Below are 22,896 nucleotides of genomic sequence, written 5' to 3'. Positions count from 1 at the left end.
AGGAGATGTTGAGCAGGTGATGGGATAGTTTACTCATTTTCACGCATGATCTATTACAGAATCAATGCATTGGTTGCTGATCGGTGGTCTGGGAGCGGGTGCTCTGATTGCTTTGCTAGTGATCGGTACGGTGGCGTGGAGCGTGGGAGCGTATCAACAGCTGCTACACCGGCAGATGGATCTGGAAACGCAACTAAGGATGAGTAAAGAGAACGTAGCGGACGAGCTCATGACTGTACCGTTAAGTCAACGGAACCACAACACGCCCGGTATGGGCTCAAGCTTGGTGCATGAAGCCTGAAAGCATCCCATACGATAGGACTTACTATCATGCTATGAAGCAATAGCATAGCATAGTATACGTTAAACAGCTTTAAAAAATTATTAGGCTTACGTTGGTCTTAAGTGTAAGTACAACTATTAAGCCACAGAAAGCCAATCATAATAAAGACAGTACGAAATGTGATTACAATCCAGCTAAAAGAGACGTTTGTTTATTCATTAACCGCAAACCGCTAAAGTTGTGATTAAGGGTAAATGAATACGCCAGAGAAGAAGATAGACAAAACATTAATAAAATATAATCCAAACAGAGCCGAAGTAAACAAATTAAAATAATAAATATTCATATGTTTCAAACATTTTAGAAAAGAAAAAGGGTTAAACAATACAATAATAATTATAAACAGTAGAGATTCTTAAGTCCGGAGACGCATTGTGCAGGGGAATCGAGCTTACTATGAGCTTCACCGACTGCTGAGATCCAGAAGACTTCGAGCCCGCACGAAATGTGAGATATATCCCACATTGATTCGCCCGGTGGTCCTCTACGGACACTAATCCTGGACCATCCGAGCGGAGGATGCAAACGCTCTGGGCGTTTTTGAGCGATGCATCCTCCGGACCATCTTTGGCGGTTTGTTCGAGCATGGAGCGTGGAGGAGAAGGATGAGCCACGAGCTTGCTGAGCTGTACGGCGAACCGAGCATCCTGACGGTGGCGAAGGCTGACAGAATACGATGGCTAGGGCATGTCATGAGGATGCCGGATCCATGCCCCACCACGAAGGTGTTCGACAGCGATCCTCTGTTCAGTATAAGGCGCAGGGGAGCACAACGAACTCCATGGCTAGACCAGGTGAAGCGAGACCTGACCGAGATCGGGTGTCTACATGGATGGGAGGCTGCAGTCAGGGACCGAGCATCCTGGAGAATGATTGTTGACCGGGCCATGACACATCGACGTGCTCTATCGTGAGCAGGCCAACAAGAGATAGAGAGAGATTCTCAAGAAGATAATTTGCATTTTCTTCGCCTAACGACTTACACAGTTATAGTGGCTTATACAAGCATATTGCACTTTTTTGCATCACCGTTTGGATGGAAATAGAACAATCTTCATCATTTATTTTTCTTTTCTTTTTTCTTGTCCATCTTTGGGGGATGATTTTGAATATAGATAAAAATAATTGTAACATTATTACAGAGCTATATTGAAACATTAATGGGAATAAAATCGTGTCAGATCGTACGCATGAACAATCTGTCTCCATCATGAATTCAAATCCCGATTTCACCTAGCTCTTTATACGCAGCTCTATATTCCACAACCAATGCAATTAAAGAAAATCCATTTATGGTTCACAATTACTTTCATTTTAACAAAATTACAGATTCACTGAGATCACTGATACTAAGCAAGTCCCAAAAGTCTCTATAGGGCGGCATGTCCACGTAGAAGTTTGCGCCAAATAGAAGAAAAATAAGAAGACTTTGTACTTTGTTTGTATTAAAAAACAGAGAGCAATCAAACAATATTTTTAAGAAACAAACGGATTATATGAATTAATTGAAAACAGTTGTACTATTTCTTCCCAAGTTATTTAAAAAAGGGTTATATTATGATTTAAAACACTCGAATTATTAAAAAAAATAGCATAAACAATTGCTAATCATAATATCAGAAATTGTGAATAAAATATTAAAATTATATTAAAATTTGAAAATACAATCTAATAAATCGTGAAAAAGTGTTAGGTCCTTATGTAATCAAAAGATATTAAGATATTTTTAAAATGAAGAAAGAACGAAGAACTTGTGTAAAAAAGATGTTTAAAATAATAAAATAATAAAACGAGTGAACGCTTAGACAAAACAAAATCAGAATGGACCACCCTGTACCTCTGTTTTGCTAGTAAATTACATTTAAAATCGAACATAATTTATAAAAAATAGAAATAATATAAAAAATATTATTTAAAAAAATCATCACTCTCATAATGTTAAAGCATAATGATTTAATAACAAAAATCAACAAACTTTCCCTTTCTTATGTTGCTATAATTCCTTCACACCGTCTACCATCATCAGATGTTTATAGCATGACTGTGTTTGTATGTGCGTTTCGTTTGTTTTGATATGCTGCCGCGGGAGCGATAGCATATTCCCCTCCGGTTGTCATCTACGCTTAGTTTTTAATTTGTTTTAATCTTACTTTAACCTTGCCCTTCATCTGCTCCGCAAGTATGGCCACTCCTTTAGCAGGAAAGCTAGCCCTTGTGACCGGTAAGTATGGTGGTTCGTGAAACGTGTCCTTAGTTAGCAGTTTGTTAGTAACATAAGTTAACTCTTCAACACCAAAACACCGGACCAACTATTACGTAAACCAGGTGCCGGTTCTGGAATTGGCCGTGCGACAACCAAACTGTTGGCACGCGATGGAGCGATCGTTGTAGCGGTCGATCGTAACGTACAGGCGGCCCAGGAAACGATCGCATCGCTCACGGCGGGCGACAATGCGGCCTACGAGATGGACGTCTCGTCCGGCGACAGTGTTGATGCCGTGCTGAAGGAAGTGATTGGCCGGTACAAGCGCCCACCGACGGTGGTCGTTAATTCGGCCGGTATTACCCGCGATAACTTCCTGCTGAAGATGCCCGAGTCCGACTTTGATGCGGTGATCAACGTGAACCTGAAGGGTACGTGGTTGGTGCTGCAACGTTTCGGCCGGGCCATGATCGAGCACGAGCTGGCCGGGTCGATGGTGAACGTGTCGTCGATCGTTGCCCGCACCGGCAACATCGGACAGTCGAACTATTCTCCGAGCAAGGCCGGGGTGGAAGCGATGACCAAGGTGGTGGCACGCGAGTTCGGCCGGTACAACATCCGGGTGAATGCGATCGTGCCCGGGTTCATCCACACGCCGATGACGGGGACGGTGCCGCAGAAGGTGAAAGATATGATCATCATGCAATGTGCCTTGCGGCGCTTTGGAAATCCGGAAGGTATGATAAGTGTTCTTTGGGCAATTGGAATTAGATTAGACTAAATTTAAAATATTTGTTTGCAGAAATTGCGGAGGTAGCAGCCTTTCTGGCATCGGAAAAGAGCAGCTACGTAAACGGTACCTCGATCGAAGTCACTGGCGGATAGACGAATTGAAATGGTCCATCTTCCGCCCAATATTACGGCTCAAAAGGATGATACAGGTGTTACAGCTCAAAGCTACCTCGTACAAAACCATACTACCTCCCTCAATTGTGCATTTAATATTGAGAATGATTGAAGTGGTTTTTTCTCAAAATTTTCTAACAACATTTTGCAACTCATCGTGTCATATGCATGTGATACATGTATGTAGAAAACGAAAAGAAATTAAATAAAAGATAACGCTATCACCGTAAAGTCCCACACACTCACTTGCTCACAGGTACGGTTGCCATCCCGCAAACACCTGACAGAGGTTGCGCTTGTTCATCGCGTTGAAGATTAGCATTTGCACCTGCCCATCGACGGAGATGTACTTGTTGTCCTCCTGGCCAAGCAGCTTCTCTTCCACCTGCATCAACGTACGCTCGGCCGTCACATTGATATTGGCCGCATCCATCGGCAGGCCACCGACCGCTCCATCGGCCTCATCAGCGTCACCCGAAGGCGAAAGGAAGGCTTGCTGTTGCCGACGGTTTGCTTTCTTGTTCGACAGCACGTTCCACGAGTAGAGCGGATCGTACAGCAGCACCTCCAGGATGGCGAGGATCACCGTCTGATTGTTCCGCAACACTTCCAGCGTTTTCTCGCACGATCTGGAAAGCAGTGGGGAAAGAGTGTTTGGTTTAATAGATGCATACTTTACCAACGAACATGTGCTTACTTGCGGAAAACACCCTCAACACCGCTAATCCCCATGCCATCCACAATGTCACGTGTCAAGCGGAACGGGACGGTCTCCGGGGTGGGCAGATTTTTCCCCATCTCGAACGCGATGCCAAAATCGATATGGATCACCTCCCCTGTTAGCTTGTCGATCAGGATGTTCTGCACGTGCCGATCGCCGATGCCCAGCACGTACCCGATCATCGAACTGGCGGCCACGCTTTTGATGTAGTTCTGCTGCCGCTCGAACCACACGCCCGGCTTCAGGTACTGCTCGAGAAAGTAGTGCCGAAAGACGGGCCGAATTTTGTCACAGATTTCTTCATAATTTTTCAGTTTCTTCGGCAACGTCATGCCGGCCACCGCGTTCTGAGGAAAAGAGGAGAATTTTTCAACATCGTTAATATTCAAACAAAAAAAACGCACTCAACAGCGTGTGCATACATTGGAAAACTTTTTCCGCGCCGCTGTCGGTTCCAGGTCCTGCGGCCGATACTTGGCATGCCCGGTAAGCAGCCACGCACCGATCGGCATCGTGTTGTTGCACCATTCCAGTATGCCGCTTTGCCGCGACAGCGGTACCACCTTGTACGTGCGCACGGACAGCTTCCGGTGCGCCGTTTCCTTATCGTGGCGCAGCAGTATGTTCATTATACCGAACACCTGCTGCATTACCGCATCCTGGCGCATATCATCCTTCCCCTTGAGCAGCTGCGTCCGTTTCGTACCGTTCAGGCAAAGGCAGGCAAGCTTTTTCGGCGCATTAATTCCACCGACACCGATCACCTTCGCATCCCAACGCCTGATGCCTACGATGTGTGTGCGATAGTTGCCGGTCTTTAGGACGGGCAGCTCCACCGTTGGACAGTGGATGAGATCCAAGCCTTCCAGCTGCCCGAGCGGATCACGTTTCGTCATGGTGTACTCCCGGAAGGAGGGACTGTTGGAGAGCGTTTTGTTGGCCAGTTCGATCAGGGCGAGATTCATTCTCTCGGTTTGGTGCAGCATTTGCTCGAGCGTTGGCTCTTTGCGCAGCTTTTTGTACACCTCCCGCACACCCATTAAACGGTTATCGTTGGTGGGAGTTCTTGAAATGTTTTAAAATGCATTTAAAATGAATATGTTCTTACACTATAATTAACCAACACTTACTCATGATCCGGCTGATCTTTATACGCATGCAGCTGCGCAAACACAAACGGAAGCGTGTGATGGGGATGGTCCAGGGCGCATCTTATCAAAGCTTTCTGCACCAGCGCACCGACCCCACTGTCCATCCCGACGCGCGGTGTAAGCTGCGGTAAAACGGCAATAAACTTGTACGAAGGAATGGTAAGCAGCGACTCTTCGATCAACTCCTTTGCGCTCGTATTTTCCTGATTGTTCAGCCACAGCGACATGATCCTAAATATCACCATGTCGCTCACGATCGTGCTCTGTTTCGCGTACATCAGATAATAGCACAGTGCCAGATTCAAGTAGTCCCAGCGATTCTGTTCCACCTCTTCGGCCGCTTTCTTGTCGCGCTGCAAGTTTTTCTGCATAAAGTGAAGCGAACGGCCAAGATCCTTGCGCCGCTGATCGGTGGCACGTTGCGTTTCCTCCCTCAGGCGGACCAGCTCGACCTCCATGCGGGCGAGATTCGTTTTCCGTGCCTCCCACTCCTGAGAGCGGATGAATTTGGTGAGCTGCAGGAAAGGAAGGAGTAAATGTTTCTTTTAGTTTACCCCATTTAACATTGAAATGCTCCTCAACCTACCCGCACAAACTCACGATCCGCGTACTTCGCGACGGTGTGCTGCACGGTGAAATTACGATCCACTTCGAAGCAACGATGGCTGGCGGGAACGTTCCCGGGCGATGTTTTCTGTTCGCTACCGGCCGCTGCCGCCGCCGTCTGTCGCGACAACACAAACTGGACACACTTTTCCGCTTGTTGAAAGTAGTCCGAGCATAGCGACTTGATCTCCTGCGAGTGGCCCTCCGCGAGGAACTCACCGTAAAGGCGACACGCCACTCCCTTCACCATCGGATCAGTGTACTTAGTGCTGTTCATTACTTCCCACGCCAGCTCCTTCGCCAGCACCGGCTGGCCGGCACTCCAGTTGAGCTGTGCATTTTCCAGCATCACCACCGACTGCACGTTGGCCGGCAGCTCCTGCTTCCCGATCAGCACCACATTCCGTACCGCACAGTCCACGAAGCCTCGCAGGCGCGATTCGTGGATCAGCAGCAGCAGCGTGCTGTACACTGCCGGCGGTACCCATTTACGTTTCGCACGAATCCCGGCCGTGCTGAAGATGGACAGCCGCTGGGAAAGGATCGTTTCCAGCAGCGTGAACTCGCTGTGCGGCAGCTCGTCCTGTTCCCTCCACCGGTTCAGCAGGTCCTGCTCGCAGTCGATCTGTCTGGAGAAGTGTACCTCACCGAAGTCTTCGATCTGCTGCAGCATACGCAACCGGCACAGCCCGTGGTAGATGTGTTTGGTGGATTCGATGCTGGTAAGCTTGAACAGCTCGCTAACGGCACGCTGCGCTGCCACGATCGCACTTTCCACCGCGAGTTCATCGCGCAGCTGCAAACACTTGAGCGCTTTGTAATGCGCTCGCTCGAAGGATCGCGACTGTAGGAGCAGAGCGCTCGAGCCGGCTGCCGGTGCTCTCTTCGGGATATTGGGACCAACACCACCGTCCGTGTCGACTAGTACATTCCAGTCGGACAGCCGCCAGGCACACTCGTAATCAATCATTTGCGGTGCGACATGTAACGATCTAGCCAAACCGTACAGTGACGAGTCTTTCAGTGTTTGCAAGATGGCATTCTGTGTGCCCGCACTGTCCAGGGCGCTATCTTGCGACCACGATGAGCTTGCATCTTGCATTACCAAGCATCTGGCGTAATTCTGCTCTAAACGGTAATATTCCATCCGTTCCTGGATTGGGTTGAGGAATGATTTTACTGCATCGTTTACACCTACCGCCAAATGGCACGATTTCATTATGTTTAGCAGTTCCGGATGCCGTTTAGCATCATGCTTGCCTTGCTCCTCTTCCTCCCGGTACCAGAGGTCACCGTACAGGATGGCTTTAAAGTGTGCCTGACAGAATTGAGACGCTTGTGCGATTCGTAGATAGTTAACGGCAATTTTGTACTGTGGAAAACTATTAAAAACATTATTTTTTAGGAAAATTATTAACAAAAATCTTTAAATTACACTTACCATTGATTATGTATCCGAACACATTCCACAATGGTAAGCATCAGTTGGATAGCTTTCGGGTCATTGAAAATATTGTGAGCCTCATTCTGAATGGCAGCGAACTTGTTGAAAAACTCATTAATCTGCAAAAAAGGAAAATATATTCAAATTTATCTTTATCTTCCGTGGCATCTATTACTGTGCAACAAGAGCACTTACAAAGCTGCCGATGCTATCGATGATTGACTCTTCGAATTGCTTTATCGTTATCTGTACCAGCATAGGGACAAGCTTCTCGGCGAATGCCGTTTCCTGTTCGGCCAGCTTTTTAAGCATCGTATTTCCCAAAAATGACAGCAACGCGGCTGACAGCTGCTGCACGAAAGCGCTATACTCGATCCGTTCGTTGGCGAGCATTGGCCACAACGACAAACTGCGTCCGGTGGTACGAGTGAAGAGTTTGATCTCTTCCGCAGAAGTTCCCAAAAATGGGTGCAGTGTTGGTAGTTTGGCTGTTAGAGATACGAATATGATCGAAGTTAAGATTTAAAATGGATTTCTATATGCAATTTTGTTTAGAATCTCACCCGCCAAAGCATGGAATGTTTTTCCGTACAACATTTTGTAGCAAACCTGTGAGGCGTAATTTGCAACCGGAACGTTTCTGTTCGTTAGCAGCTCGTTCAATTCGCTCAGCAGCACGGCAGCACATCGTTCGATTGCTTCCTTCGAGTTGTTGATCTAAAGGGAGATAGAAATTTAAAGTTAAACTGATATTGCTACTGCAGAGGGCTTTAAAACAGTACCGTATCGTATGCAATCGTTTCTGCGTCGGATTTTAACAGCATTGTTCCCAGATCGATCGGTCCTATTTCACCCAAACATCGGAGAGCTTCCATCGATCGCTTGTCGAACGGGGAGCTGCGCACAACTTCCAGCAAAGTGTAGACTAACCGATGAAGCACGCTTTCCCCATTAGCGCCCGACGATGCGTTTTGCTCGCTCAGCTCATCGCACAACAATTTTAGATCTTTCTTTTTGGTGGTGAGCTACAATAAAAAAATTAATAATTATATAACTTCCAAGTCACTCAAAATACAGCAAAAACTTACCACAATCTTCAGCGCAGCCAAATCTTCGTATCGTAAATTGGGCAACTCAATCAGCGCCGCGATTTCTTCCCTGGGCAGCACATTTTCTTGTCCGGTCGTTTTTTGGCGCGATATAGCAAGCCGCAGCTGATCGAATCGTTCGTCCTTTGGTAGATAATTCAGCTTACCGATCGCACCCGCAAACGCGGCAGAGTGTTGTAAGATCAGAAACCGTAGCAGGGTTAGCGATTTTTGAGAAATCTCCGATGCCGGATCGACATTTTCCACCTCCAGCAATGATGACACTATGAAGTGCAAATGTTCCGAGAGCAGCTCGCACGCATCGCTAGATGCGACCACGTGCTCCAGGAATCGCCCGAAGCTGTTGAGCGTGGCAAGTCGTAGGGCGGGAAAGGAGGACAACAAGTGGCACAGGAAATACACCATATCTCGCACGAGATAGGGTTTGAACGCGCGTTCCTTCTGCTGTCCGATGTACTCTTTCAGATGGTCGAGGAACACCGTGTACTGGAAGAGATGTACCATTTTCTGCTCCGGTTCATCAGCCGCCCAAAGCCAGCGTTTGACATCCGTTAGGGTGCGTTCAATTGGTGAGCTGTTTTTTAGACACAAATTGCTCAGCAGCGTGTACTTGAACGATTGCGATCCCCATACCGACTGTTTCAGGTGCTCGAGCGCCGTCGAGTAAGTGGCTTTGCTAAGCGACAGATCGGCAACGAAGCAGCTTGGCAGGTCCTGCTCCAACAGCTTGCCCAGCTCGACGTGATCGTTCAATCGGTGGGTGAGATGTTTGATAATTTCCGACACGTAATCTTTAAGATCTACCGTGCTTATTATAGGGGCAAGTGCTTTGTGCATCCGACTAGCCATTGCATCATACTTGGGCGCAATCCCTTCACATTTGGCGTACTTGGGCAGAAGGAACGAAACACATTTCGGCAGTATACTCTGGTAATGAAATGGAAAATTGGTCATTTATCATTTTAAATTCATGCAAACGAAAACATACCTTCACCATTTCTGCCTGCTGTACGCCAATCGATTTGCAGAACTGCTCGAACCGTTCCGGCTGCATGCAGAGTATGACGAAGGAAATGTTTTTCTTGAACAGTTGTATAAACTCTTCAATCGTGGCGATCTTTCCCGCTAGACGGAACGGGAAATGCAGCAACCGATTCCCTTTGGTTAGCCACAGCTCGAGAACGGTGTCCAGGTTAGCTTGAAGCAGCTGGCTGAAGTCGACATCGCTGGAGGTGCGCATAAGCCGTATGGTGTTTGCCATTTTGTCTAGAAGAAGGACAAAAATATGATTATACAATAATTAAACTTTAATTGTTAGCTATTGCTGAAACAACTCTTACCATCGTTTACGTTTCCCAACTGAACGAGCAGCACAAAATCGCACAACGCGCGCCGGCGCAGCATGAAGCTAATGCGAAAGATGCCCAACAGCAGCTGAAGGCAGCCGCTAATCACGTTCATTCTCTCATCGTTCATGTCCATCCCACCGTCGGTCGCTAGTAGCTCCTCGAACTGAATTTGATCGTACAGATGCAGCTGAAACTCGTAAAAGCTGCACGGAACCGACGAAAGGTCAGGATGTGACCATTCGAGCTGCATGAAGTGCAGAATATTCCTGACCGCTTCCAGCTTGATGCGATAGCTTGGGCTGCTCAGCAACGGCACCAATCCGTTGTAGATGCTCTGGTGCGTTGGCGTACGAATGTGCTGCGGGTAAGCGCGAAGCAGATACTTCACCTGCGCCAGTATCTTCACCTGCAGCTCGGTAGAGTACGTGTGTTTGGCGCACTGTTTTACGAACGAGTACAGCACGATCGTTACGTTGCGGATCATGTCTTCGTACGGGCTCACGAAGGCGGTTAAAGCTGAAACGGATTAAGCACAATTTGAGAAGAGAGTTCAGTTGATCACAGCTACAATTAACTTACCACCGTACAGATCGATAATCTGCTCCGTAATGTCAGGATTGGTGTAGTGGTTTTTGCACACATCTACCAGGTTTCTCAGTACCCATACGGCCACCACCTCATGGGAAGGTTGCGCCAGCAGTATTCGACACAGATCAAACAGATAGAACAAATCCAAACTACTGAACACATTCAGTTCCAACCGATCCAGCAGCTCGTGAGCCTCGTTCAGGCTTGGCCCTTCGTACTGCAGATATTCCGCTACGACGTGGAGGAAACATCGCTGCAGTTGCTCTTCCGTGGCCAGTTTATCCGGCTGCAACACGGTCACGCACTGCGAATCCTCCCCCTCCTTCAGACTGATCTGCCCGATTGCCCATCGCATAATGAACGTGTGTTCGGTTTGCTGCAGCAGCTTCCTTACCGACGGATGGTAAGGGCCACGAAAGATGGCCAACAATCGCTCGGCAAGGTTCCTGGTTTTGATGAGATTTAGCGTGGAGGCTGCATCGTTTTTCAACAGCCGTTCAAATCCACCGTTTAGTAGGTCGAACTTGAGCAGAACCTTTTTGTACAGCGGGCTCCTGGTGCACTGGTGCTCATCGTACGCGGCGTGCAGCAGCAAAATGTTGAGCATCTCCAGGTACAGCTCCAAATCGTCGCAGATGCATGCCAATCCATCGGCTAGAAAATCATTCCCATCGGGCAGGATATGCTTGTCGAAGCTTACTACCTCACAAAGGCGCAAAAACAGTGGTTCGTTTATGTTGTACGAGATTCGTGCGCTGCACGGTGATTCCGCATCAATGCCTTCCTTTTTGTGCTGCTCCAACGCTAACAATTCCTCTAAACTATGGTAACGAAGTCTTTGCTCGAGCGTTTGCAACTGCCCGTCTCGCTCCCGGTAAAAGGTATCGTGCACTCCGGCGTATGTGTGCCGCTCTGTCTCATCCATTGCGCAACGTGTAGTCACCACGCAAAGGATCGAAATGCGTGCCAGCGTCTTTGCGCTCAGCCGCTCCTTTGCGTGCAGTATTGCTTTCGACTGTGTTTCGCGCGTCTGCGGATAGATATAGTTGAGCAGCTTGGTCAGCACACCGTCGACACTGCCGAGACACTCGGCGTTGCCCACCGTCTCCAGGATGGACAGCACCGTGCCGACGTTAAGGTTCGTCTTCTCCACGGCATAGGTGTAAAAGGCTTCCAGCACGGTGCCGTTAAGGAAACCGACGTTCGGATACTTTCGATGGCGAATCAATAGCTGCAGCAGGAGATTGGATTTAGCGCACGTTCTTGCGGCGGTGTTGGTGCAGGCACGGAACGCAGCGGCTATCATTTTGGCCCAAAGCTCGCCAATCGATTCACCGCTGGCCGCCGCTGTGTTCAACGATCGATGGGTTGACTTTTGTTCGAACGCGAGCAGCACGGAACAGCACTGGTAGAAAGCATCATGCTCGTGCGGCGATTGTAGGCTCGGTTGCACATTGCACAACAGTTGCAACAGTTGCGCATAGTCGTCGCTAGTAAGTGCTGCCTCATATCTGTCTAGAACCGCAGAAAGGATGTACAACCTGGAGGAAAATGTTTATTAATGATCTTTTCTACATGAAAAAGGAAGCGTGATCGTACCAACGCAAATTAAGCTGATTTGGAGCAGTACCGACCATCTCCATGATGCTTTGCAGTTTGTTAAACTGTTTGTTCCGTTTTGCGGCCGTTTCTTCGCCGCTAGATTCCTTCCAATTATCCTCGTTCCAGTACACCTTTGAAAAAGGGATGAGTAAGAAGTAGCAATTTTCCCTTTAAAAATGCAGAAAAAAACTCAAATAGTCTTACCGTATAACACAACCGGGCGGCAAAGTCAATGAAACCATCAGCAAAAGGGGCCTCATTCGAGCCAAAGAACGAACTCTGATCCCGTGCCTTCATTTCACTCGTCAGTATGTAATGATATTCGCGCAACGTTTTCCTTCGCGCTTCATCGTCCTCGACCTGCTGCACACCGTCTCGGGTCAGTGGTTTCGCATGGGTATGAGATTTTCCACCCGGGTATAACATTATCAGCGACAGATGCATCAGCCGGAACAGTGGCGCTTTCTGTTCCTTGCGCAAGTTTGCTTCCTTGTAAATTTTCACCGTGCATGGTACGAGTGACTCCAAGAATTCAATGATCTTTGTCTTACAATCCACCGCTATCTGCGCATGGCGCAATCAAAGTGTGATTAGATTTAGCTTTGAAACGGAAAAAACTCACGCCGGATGGTGTTAAACGCTACTTACCGCTTCTGTTATGTACAAAGCGATATTTATCAGATCGCATAAAACGTTACTTTTCTTCTCGTTTACCACCTGGCGCAGGTGAACAATCAGCCGACTCAAATAGTCCGCCAGCAGTGTTTGCATCGAGCAGTTGGCTAAAAATTTCACCACAGCCAGCGAGAGACAGTTGGCCGCCAGGTGCTTTGGTACGTGCGCTGAATCCAGCATCACGAAACAGCAGTCAAGAATTTCTGCAAAAAAAATCCCCGTTTAATACTAAATAAAGTAAATCAACCTTTTCACCCATCTGCTTACCTTTCCAGTGCTCGTAGCTCACAGGCGTTAGGCACCACTTGGAGCACAGCACGAACTTGTTCAGCACGTGCAGAAAGCACACACCAAAACTGTCCCGCATCGCTTGATCGTTGATCGCGCGCACAAAGCATCCGATCAGCTGGCTGTGCGGTAGCTGCGGCGCATCCCGATCCATCGCCAGCTCAACGAGCTTGTGCAGCACCACGACGTAGTCGTGGTTCTTGCTCTGCACCTGGGCCGTATTGGCGTAGCTCTGCATCTGCATACCGTGGTAAGCCGCATCCAGCACCGCGCACCACTGCGTCTCGAACGCATCCGATGCCATGTAGTCGAGAAAGTCGTCCTCCCGGTTGTTCAGGATGGTGCTCATCTTGTTGAACGCCTTCTGCCGCACGGTAACCTTCTCGGACGCCATCTCCACCAGCAGCAGACAGAGGTCGCGGTCCATCACCGACATTCTGCTGCTGCTGCTGCTGGACGAGGAAGAGGCCATCGTGGTTCGTGGGGCGTGGTTTGTTTCAAGTTGTATCTGTAAAGAAAGTTAAAAACATAATTTAGAATTTATATAAAATAACCCTTATCTCCTTTTAACCTTCTTTCCGTAAATCCTGTTGGAACTTCTTGTTCGTACGAAAAGAAAATGCAGACTAATGTATTCTCTATTTCAATAAAGCCTACTACACTTCGTTTAAACTAGCGATGTTGCTATGATCACAACAAATCCTCCTTTAATATTGTGATATTGCACCATAATTCTACGCTAAAAAACACAAAAACTAACGACCCATTTTGCTCGCGTTCATAAGCATCATAACAAAAGAAACCCAAAAAAAAATTAGTTCGATTTATTTGTTTGTTCTTTTTCGACAATTCCATCGTGGATATCTCCTTTTTTTTGTTCATTTTTCTTAGACACATTTTCTCTATCGCATGTTTCGGAATTTGCGCTTAATTGCTTTTTAATTACAGAGCTTTTACATGGATAGTTTAACTCAATTGCAGTTTTTTTATGCTGCTCAGTGTTTAAGTTTATGTTCAAGATTATAGCCTAAAATGCTCATTTACACAGCTTTCTTGGCATGTTGGCTCTCTTCACATGTTTTTAACCGTTCTTATATTGGAAAGTAGGTAGAGAAATGAAAGCAATTCAAGTGAGTAGTGTAATAGGATTTAAGTTTTCCGAAAAGTGATTGCAGTGCCATAGTACATCTAGCTGGTACATTTGAAAAGGAAAGAAGTAATCGTGTAAAGAAGTTCAGTGAGTGATAAACACCAACGGACACGTGAAAAAAGGAGCTATCGAAAGATTAGTCTAAAAACAAGTTCAGGTAAATGCACTCAACTATAAAATTATGTATCTATAGATTTAGGTAGTACTGAATGAAGAGACGAATGTGTGTTTAATGTTTCGTTTTATAGTGCCGTCAGCGGGTACGGACAGTGTTTACAGTGTGTTGCTACTCTTCCCATTCCTTATTGCACATGAAGCTTAATTGTGTAGAGCGCGGATGGATGTGACAAAGTGGTTCAAATGCAGTTTACAGGATTTTCCAAGGGTTCTCATAGTTATGAGACACTACTCCTTGACTCTTTCTAATTGGGAAGTGAACTTCACATGACGGAAATTGGACTCTATTGCACCCTTTTTGGAAAGGTTCGTTGGAAATTCCTATTGGATATGTCCAACAAGGGTGATATAGAGTCCAATTCCCGTTACATTTTACTTAAGAAAGAGTCAATAAAGTGTCCCACAGCTATGAGAACGCCTGGGGAAAACCCTGCCACATTGTACACATCGAGACTGTCATCCTTGGCCAGTTAACTAACTTACACTACACTAAAGAGTTCGATTCGATCGATTCGCAATCCTATTCAAACCGCACGTGCTCTGTTTGCGCGAAACACTATGGGCGAAATTAAATATCAGCACGAGCACGACATGCGGATAACCTAATAACCTAACCGGGGAGGTAAGAGGGGGGGCTTTATAGGTCGTGCCCAAACTTAAATGACTATATAACACGGTTTGCAAAAGCAATATCTAACGATACCATTCGGTTCACAGGGGTTTATATGGAGAGGAGCATGGAATATATTCATTTCGGCGTGTGACAGAGTATACGCAATTCAGTTTACGCTACCCTTTTACACACACACGTGTGTCTTACATACGCAAAGCCTAATAAATAAGTAACATTAAATGATCATCGACAACTCAGTATCAGTTCTTCCCTTGCCACACTTTACAAGTGTGAGGTTGTGTGTGTTTGTGTGTGTTAGGCTAAAAACTAGTCTTCTCTAGATTTTCACATTAAAATGTATATGGTAATATCGCAATATTTCGCTTATTGAAAAGCAGATTGAGAGCAATTAAATTAAATTTAAAAAAAACCGAAGCTTAGTATCGACATTAACGGGATTTGTTGGTTAAATCATCTTACGTGACTATCATTAAATTACCAATTCGGATTAATTATCAATGCGTTGCATTGTGCGCGCGTAACACTACCATCTTTATCCTGCAAAGAGGGGAACGGTAAAAAACGGATTTGTTCGCCCCACTTCTCCTTGCTCCACAAGGTTAAACGCATTATCTTCACTTGGCAACGCCTGGCTCTTGCAGTGACTGTTTCCTACCCGACTTGGGCTTGCCGTTCCCATTGTCGGTAATGAAGTTCAGCAGCTCCGTCCCATCGACCCGCGTGCCGAACCGCGCAAAGTGCACGATCAGCGTACGGACGATGTTGTTGTCCGGGTTGATCGTAATGCTGCTGCTGCGGATCGGTCCCACGCTTTCCTTCACAATGCGGTTCACGTCCCCGAGGAACGATACCCACCAGCCATCCTCGGAAGCTTTCAGCAGCGCGGACGGGTTCTTGCCACAGAACATCTCCATCTGAAAGATGATCGTGATGATGCAGGAGAGCAGGAACTTGCTGCTGACGATGCACTGCATCACCTTGCCGGCAGTGCCGATCGTTTTCGCCACCAGCAGCAGCTCCTTGATCGTGCCGTACCGCAGCTGGCGCTCGAACTCACCGAACAGCGTCAGCAGCAGCCCGTCCGCATCGTCCCGATCCTTCCGCGGCAGGGAGGGCAGCGCGACGAAGATCATGCCCCACAGCATCCACCGGCCCGGATGCTCGTGCAGGACGGCCAACGAGCGGCGCAGCAGTATGCGCCCCTTGCGCACGCCCAGTATGGAGGTGATTTTGTCTTGCGAAAGCTGCGCTACGAGCGACCCGGCCAGCTCGTCGTACGACTCTTCCGGCTCGAGCGGCTCACTCGGCGCGGAATCGCTCGATAGCGACGCAATCGTGGAACCGTCGTTTGAACCAATCTTGACGCCCGCTTCTGGCAAACACGCCACACCGCTGCCGCTGCCGGTGCTGCTGGTTCGCTCGCGCATTTTCTTTTCGCGCAGCGCTTTCATCGCTTCGATCGCAACGGGATTGCCGAGATCTTCCAGCTTGAGCACCAGCTTGTACAGCGTCTCGATGAGCAGCAGCACATGGCGAGCTTTGCGCTGGATAGCGGCGGGCGGCGGTTCAAGTGCCGGCACACCATTTCCATTCAGCTGGTCGCTGCCCATCACGTCGGCGTCGATGAGCTTTCGCGGCGCTATCACACTACCGCACTGCAGCTTGCCGAGCGAATTTTGAAACTGGAGCGGGGTATACGCTCGACCACCACCCGCCGGCGCTGAGCCATCCTTTCCCTCGCTACCGCCGTTCGGGTTCGAGCGGGATTCGGAACTGCGACGTTCCCGGTTCGTGCCGAGCAGTCCGCTCTTGCCGTTCTTCGACAGCAGCGATAGTAACAGCAGCTGCGCATGCTCCTTCGGCTGGGTGAACGGATGGTTGAGCTGATTTTCGCGATAGATCCGATTATCGCCCTCGCCCTTCGCCGCTGCCAGCCGCTGCTTGTACACGGTGAAATAGTAATCGTTAAAGTAGGGCGCGTCCGAGTTGAGCTGCGTCAGCTGTATCCCGATTAGCCACTGCTTGTCGCGATTGCTCATCATGTTTGCGTACTCATCGCGCTCCTCTGGCTGCCCGCCGCCTGCAGTGCTCGATGGCATTCCATTGCCTACTCGGGATCGTTGCTGCTGCTGCTGCTGGAAATGGTGCTGCTGCTTCATAAAACCCGCCCTTGGCAGGGCTACTAGCGGGGCTGCTTTGTTCACGCCATTGCCGCAAACGCTGAGCGTGCTGGCCGCAGCGAGCTGTCGGTTGAACGCGAGCAGCGGATGGTTTTGTTGAATTTCCTGCACCAGCCGCTGGTTGAACTGGTTCGTCGGCAGGGGCGTCGGGCTGCGCTGCATCAAAAAGGGCGGCGGCCCACCCGGCGCTGGTCCCGGATGGCGGGGAGGTAGCGGCGGTGGCGGACCCATCTGTACGGGGCCGGGGCCACCCAGAAACCCTTGCAGCGGGGAACCGTACGAGCAGCGCTGCGGGAATGCTGGATGCATCGCCAGGTTGTTGATTGGCGTCGAGTATGGTCGGGCGGCTAGCATGTTGTACGGCAGCAAACCAAGCGGAAGACGGTTCGCGTTGTTCAGCATGGGAGGCGGAGGTGCCGGCGGTGGTGGCTGCGACGGTCCAGGCGGGAACAGGGCAGCGGGACCGGCGTTTCGGGCGCCCAGCAGCGAGGGCGGCGGGGTGAGCAGCGCCGGTGGTACCCGTAACGGTGGTGCTGCTACTGGCGAGGAGATCATCGGGATCGGCGGCTGCATACTCTTTACCTCCTTGGCGGGTGTGAAATGTTCGCGAGCTTTCACTGGTGGTGGTGGTTGGGCCGGGACCGGTGCCGGTGTGCGGAATGGTTGCAGTGTCTGCTGCTGCTGGTGAAATTGGTTGTGATGGTAATGGAGTTGGTGTTGTTGTTGTTGCTGCTGCTGCTGCTGTGACATTTGCTTTTGCAGCATACTTTGATGCTGATTTTGCTGATGCTGATGCTGGATGATGGTTCGTTCAATGTCCTCCACTGACAGCATCTTCATGGGTGGAAACAAGCCCGGTGGCAGTGAGGGAGGCGGTTTTGGCGGCAGGCTACCTCCCCCGATCGGATGCGCCAGTTCCGGTGGTCGAAAGGCGCTCTGCTGTGGTGGCAGGGCAGAAAATGGCGTACCGCTGGGCCTATACTCGCTGTACGGTGGCTGCACCGGAGCCGGTACCTTCGCCGGGCTGCCCCAGATGCTCGGATCCAGCCGTAGCTTGCTCGCGAACTCATCGCCAATGCTTTGGGCCACCACACTGCTACGGCCGCTCTCGCTGTTGTTGTTGTTGTTGCCGTGATTGTTGTTGCTATAGAAGAGATTAAGCTTCGATAGCTGCAGATCCAGCTCGTAGTCGTCAAACAGCAGATCGACACTGCTGCTGCCCCCGTCGTCCTCATCCTCCCCAAGGAAGGAACCGGTTCGCCCCCCATTCCTGCCACTTTCCAGCCGCACGAGATGCTCGTGGATGTCCTCCCAGTCGCCCTTGTCCGCCGCACCGAACGTTTCGTCATTCAGGGCGTCATACTCTTCCTCGTCCGAGATGTCTTCTTTGCATCGGCGCCGCTGCAGCGGCGAATGCAGTTCGGCGGTGCGCCGCGGCGCTGCCTGGAAGAATCGGCGAGCTTCCTCCTCCTCCTCCTCCTCGTCGTTCTCACCCGGCAGACTGGTATCGAAGCCGAAAAAGGAATCCATCACTGGGCTTTAGCACTGCATCCGTACGAACGGTTAAGGCGTGCAACACAAATCACAGTTTTCCATCCAGCACCACCACCACACCACACAGCAAAACTGGTTCGGGCATTCGGTTTTGGGGTCGAAACTGCACAACAGCCGCGTCACTGCTACGGTTGAACTATTACTTTCGTTTTGCTAGCTTTCCGATCATTACTGAATCCGAAAGCACTAAATCCTTTGGCAAAAAACAATCACATCTACGCTAGTTGCGATGGTGAAACACTTGTGCATCGACAGAAAATCCTTTTCCTGCTGTATCCATCGAACCAACAAATAAATGACAACCGACGACACAAACTGTCAAACGCGACCGCCACTGCCGAAGTGCTGAACGTGGGCGTTATAAACGCGGTGCCCGCAGGCCAAAAACCGGTTTTTGCGAGATCGCCAACGCTCCAAATCTGTGCGATTTTCCCTCGCTGGCGATGCTTTTTGTAAGTTGTTATGACGGTTTTTGAGGGTTCAAGAAGGTCGCCAAAAAGCTCGCACTGATGTACGATTGTGTTGGTGGGCAAAATTAAATGGCCAATAAAATTAACACACTCCTCCACCTCCCCCCTCATTGACCTCACGGGGCCTATATTTCATGTGTGTGCCATTTAATATATTCGCTCCGTCGTCTCACTTGCTCGTACAGTCTGAACTCACTGGTTGAACTTCGATTCCCTGCCAACTATTGAATATGTGCTTTTTAGTTGGCCCGTTTTTCCATACAAAAAAAGTCTGAAATTTTTCTCGGCAAGCCATGAGATTTTTGTGAAATTTTCAAAAACCGAGTTTTCGATACAAACGCATGCTTGTCAGCCAACAATCGAGCATTCCGGCCTCAGCACAATTTTTCGATCGAAAAAATTCGATAGATCCGGCTGTCATTTTGGTGTCATTTGACACTCATTTCGCCGCCAAGGTGTTCATTTTACTGGTCTTTTTGAAAACTGGTATACCATGACACTCACGAGCAAAATGAACTATGCTACAAAAATTCGATCGTTCCGCTTTGTATGGGGCAAAATCCGCGACGCATTGAGCTGCGGAAATTATCGAATATCAAAAAAATGCCATAAATCAAGGTTGATGTTTTTGAAAAACGTTATGTTAAAGCAAGTTGGTAAATGTTTTGGTTCTTTTTCAATATTTTGGCTGATAAAAAATTATTTATAAATTATTTTAAAAATTGTTTACCTGGGGGGCCAACTTCATGTAGGGGTATAAAAGAAATAGTTATACTGTCAGTTTTACGTGAGCGCCTATCGAATTTTTTCGATCGAAAAATTGTGCTGAGGCCGTTCATCTAAAAAGCATGCCAACTAAAAAGCGTTCAACTATTGTCCAATTCTTCAATTCTTACTGTACATGTTCCGCTATCACATCAGCTGATCCGCTGGTGGCTTTTTATGAACAGTCTTATTTGAGGGTGATCTTGACGTTGAGAGAATCGGGAAAAGTCGGATGTGAACTTTTAACGGTGCTTTTATGAACGTACAATCAGAATTCAATAGTTGCAAGCTTTTTAGTTGGCATGCTTTTTAGCTCGATAGTTGGCTGACAGTTCAATTAAAAAGCATGCGCTTGTATGGGAAAACCGGTTTTTGAAAAATTCACAAAATTCTCAAGGCTTGCCGAGAAAAATTTCAGACTTTTTTTGTATGGAAAAACGTGCCATCTAAAAAGCACATATTCAATAGTTGGCAGGGAATCTAAGTTCAACCAGTGACTTCAGACAGTATTTATTTCGTGCCAGCTCTGACGAGGCCATTCGCATGCATTAACGTTTGATGGTTACGTAGCTATAAACAAGCGTAGGTGTAGATGGAACTCAAATAAGTTAAAAAAAAAAACGGTGGACCCCTCATAACGAGTACCCCTTATAATGAGATTTTCGCACAACGAGCAAATCTCTAAATTTCTACAATTACCCATCTTAACGAGTAAAATCTCGTATAACGAACCATTTCATTTTTGTTCCCAATAAGACATCGTGATCATTTCGAGAGTTTTAATACTAAGAATCGTTAAATATAAAACTATTTCCAAAATAGTTATGAGTGTGGAGGAAAAGTGTTAGGAAGGTGACACAGTAACGCACACTGCCTGTCCAAAACTCACGAAGTCATGCAACAATCGAAACAAGCCGGTGGATCGTCCACTCTATATCCCGAAAACTCTTTTCTGATCAGATAGCGGAGCTGAGAGTTTTACTGCGCTTATTTACAGGTGGAGCAGGTGAGGAAATGTCTTCCTGTTTGATTTCTGAATTTGCTTACTTCTTATTCAACAATATTGGAGGATCTTCGGCTTCGGCCGTGGAAGTGGGCAAGATTTGCCGTGGAAATGTATGAAACGTGTGTGTTTTGTAAGTGTGAGGTATATTTTAGAATGGATTCTTGATGTACTTATCATAAAGGCGAACATTTCGATTCTTATACGGACGTCAGACGAAGCGTAAACTTTGGCGTAAACTGAATTTCAGCCATACAACCCTGAAATCTTTTGACAGGAAGTTTACGCTCTCCCATACAAATCAAGCGTAAACTTTTTGAGTTTACGCCTCGTGTGACGTCCGTATTAGAATTTGTCAATGAATTACAGTTGTCACTTGGAGGAGTTCAGTATGATTGTGATGCATATATTCCCTATATAACTGCACTTTTCTTGACCTGGAACCAATTGTTTCACTTTACATACAAATTGTATGAAAAAGAGCCTCCCACATAATGAGCGTTCGAAGTGAAAGGGGAAGGGGGAGGAGGGGGCAAGCTCACTTTGAAACGAGCACTATTGGCAAGTAAAGGCAGGGTAGAGACGCAAGCGAGATGGGATGTTGAGCGTCCACCAACGGCAAGGCGACGCAGGCGGGCCAGACGGCGGGCGAGGGACGCAAATGGTGGTCCCTCAGGCCATGCGGCACGGCAACAACCCGCACCGCAAGGGCCACCGTAAGCTGGAAAGTTATTAATCTTTTATTTATTTTCGTTTCTTTCCAGCTTTCTTTTTCTCTTCTCTCATCTATTTTCAGCTTTCTTCTATCTCTTTCTCCTTTTTCTTGTTTCCTCTATCCAAATCTCGTTTCAGGAGAACTGCCTTACGTGCTTGGAGTGGTGACCAACGATGCCGACCCCCCATTGCCCACCCGAAGCGTGGGCGATAGGACCAAAGGGACCGCGTCGCACCACGGAAAGCAGCGTAATAAGCAGAATCATCAGACCAGATCGCCGCAGAAGATGCGTCGTGACCCAGGGTGCAACCGCAAACACGACTCCGCATGAAGTAATACGCACCACAAGCGTACCGGCCGAGTTGGGTGAGTCGGAGAGGGGGATGGAATATGCTCACTCTTCGTTAACAAAAAAAAAAAAAAAAAAAAAAAAAAAAAAAAAAAAAAAAAAGGCAGGGTAGAGAAAATGAGCGATATGCAGCGAAATCCCAACGTCAAAAACCCTCGCCATGTTATACGGGAGGTCAAAATCCAGTTTTTGCTTTGCGGGTTTGCAGTGTGTGTACCGGCATTCGCGAGAAAACGGGCCGATTTTTTTTATCAAAACAATAGCGGCTTCTTTGTCAAGGTCACCGGATTTTACTGTGCCGAGGAGGCAGGCAAGTGGCCTATATGCATGTAATTCACCCGAAAAATGCATTAGCAAACACAATTCTTACCTGACGTGGTATTTTGTGCCATAATATGAAGGAGGAAGGCGCAAATTTTCAGCCTACAATGTACAAAACAACTAAACTAACACAAGAACCTTCCGTGTATCCCGAACAATACTGTTGAAGTGCATACATATTTTACATTTTACTCTAAGCCCCATTCCGAAAGAAGCTAATTTACATACCGTGTCGTTCTAACCGATGCTGGGGGGCAATTAATTTTCAAAGAAACACAATTCCTCGGTTGCTTTCTTTTCGCAGAACTACGATACAAACAAAAACACGAACGGTACACGATATGACAAGTTCCAGAGATCGGCGCGCGCTGTCAACTCCTGAAACACGTCTAATATGATTTGAAATTTGAAAAATGACACACCGTTGAAGGTCTAGAAATTAGGTTACATTCGGTTTTGTTTACCAAAAGTCATTTTAGTTTCGTTTGGAGTTTCGCTCGGATCTTGCAAAAAGAAGGAAAAATTCACCGCGAATCTTTCGGGATTTTACTCGATCGGAGCTGCCAACACGTGGTAAATATTGGATAAACATG

At 47.8% G+C, this 22,896-nt stretch overlaps 4 protein-coding genes across 5 annotated transcripts in view; 2 read left to right on the top strand and 2 right to left on the bottom strand.

The window, feature by feature from the left end:
• The window catches only part of LOC120959389 (uncharacterized), a 29,697-nt gene extending 27,937 nt beyond the window's left edge, over positions 1–1,760 (top strand). Inside the window, exon 7 of the mRNA XM_040382698.2 lies at positions 60–1,760. Coding sequence (XP_040238632.2) covers positions 60–301 — 242 coding nt within the window. The 3' untranslated portion in view covers positions 302–1,760. The remainder of the gene's footprint in view (positions 1–59) is intronic.
• A 646-nt stretch (positions 1,761–2,406) lies between these two features.
• On the top strand, positions 2,407–3,683 carry LOC120955738 (estradiol 17-beta-dehydrogenase 8). The gene is made up of 3 exons (XM_040376853.2): positions 2,407–2,564; positions 2,669–3,283; positions 3,349–3,683. The coding sequence occupies exons 1-3, from the start codon at positions 2,525–2,527 to the stop codon at positions 3,429–3,431; spliced, it is 738 nt and encodes a 245-aa protein (XP_040232787.1). The 5' UTR covers positions 2,407–2,524; the 3' UTR covers positions 3,432–3,683.
• Positions 3,613–22,661, bottom strand: LOC120955735 (serine/threonine-protein kinase ATM). 2 transcript variants are annotated; one of them, XM_040376847.2, is made up of 18 exons: positions 22,532–22,661; positions 12,965–13,493; positions 12,671–12,900; positions 12,227–12,586; positions 12,020–12,153; positions 10,412–11,961; positions 9,824–10,348; positions 9,472–9,749; positions 8,463–9,410; positions 8,157–8,399; positions 7,938–8,091; positions 7,570–7,862; positions 7,372–7,493; positions 5,911–7,312; positions 5,304–5,839; positions 4,596–5,238; positions 4,150–4,520; positions 3,613–4,081 (listed from the first exon to the last, which is right to left on the bottom strand). In XM_040376847.2, exons 2-18 carry the CDS (start codon positions 13,455–13,457, stop codon positions 3,703–3,705), a joined length of 8,661 nt encoding a protein of 2,886 aa, XP_040232781.2. In that variant the 5' UTR covers positions 13,458–13,493; positions 22,532–22,661; the 3' UTR covers positions 3,613–3,702. The 2 variants fall into 2 exon arrangements, with proteins under 2 accessions (XP_040232781.2, XP_040232782.2); XM_040376848.2 differs by lacking the exon at positions 22,532–22,661 and adding an exon at positions 13,557–13,697.
• On the bottom strand, positions 13,788–19,209 carry LOC120955736 (protein PAT1 homolog 1). Its single transcript, XM_040376850.2, has one exon. It carries the CDS (start codon positions 18,654–18,656, stop codon positions 15,561–15,563), a length of 3,096 nt encoding a protein of 1,031 aa, XP_040232784.2. The 5' UTR covers positions 18,657–19,209; the 3' UTR covers positions 13,788–15,560.
• Positions 22,662–22,896: the final 235 nt, after the last annotated feature.

The sequence above is a fragment of the Anopheles coluzzii genome, chromosome 3 (genome assembly GCF_943734685.1).
Source record: "Anopheles coluzzii chromosome 3, AcolN3, whole genome shotgun sequence".
Taxonomy (NCBI): domain Eukaryota; kingdom Metazoa; phylum Arthropoda; class Insecta; order Diptera; family Culicidae; genus Anopheles; species Anopheles coluzzii.
Note: the sequence above shows the minus strand (reverse complement) of the source record. Positions and strands in the feature narration are given on the sequence as shown.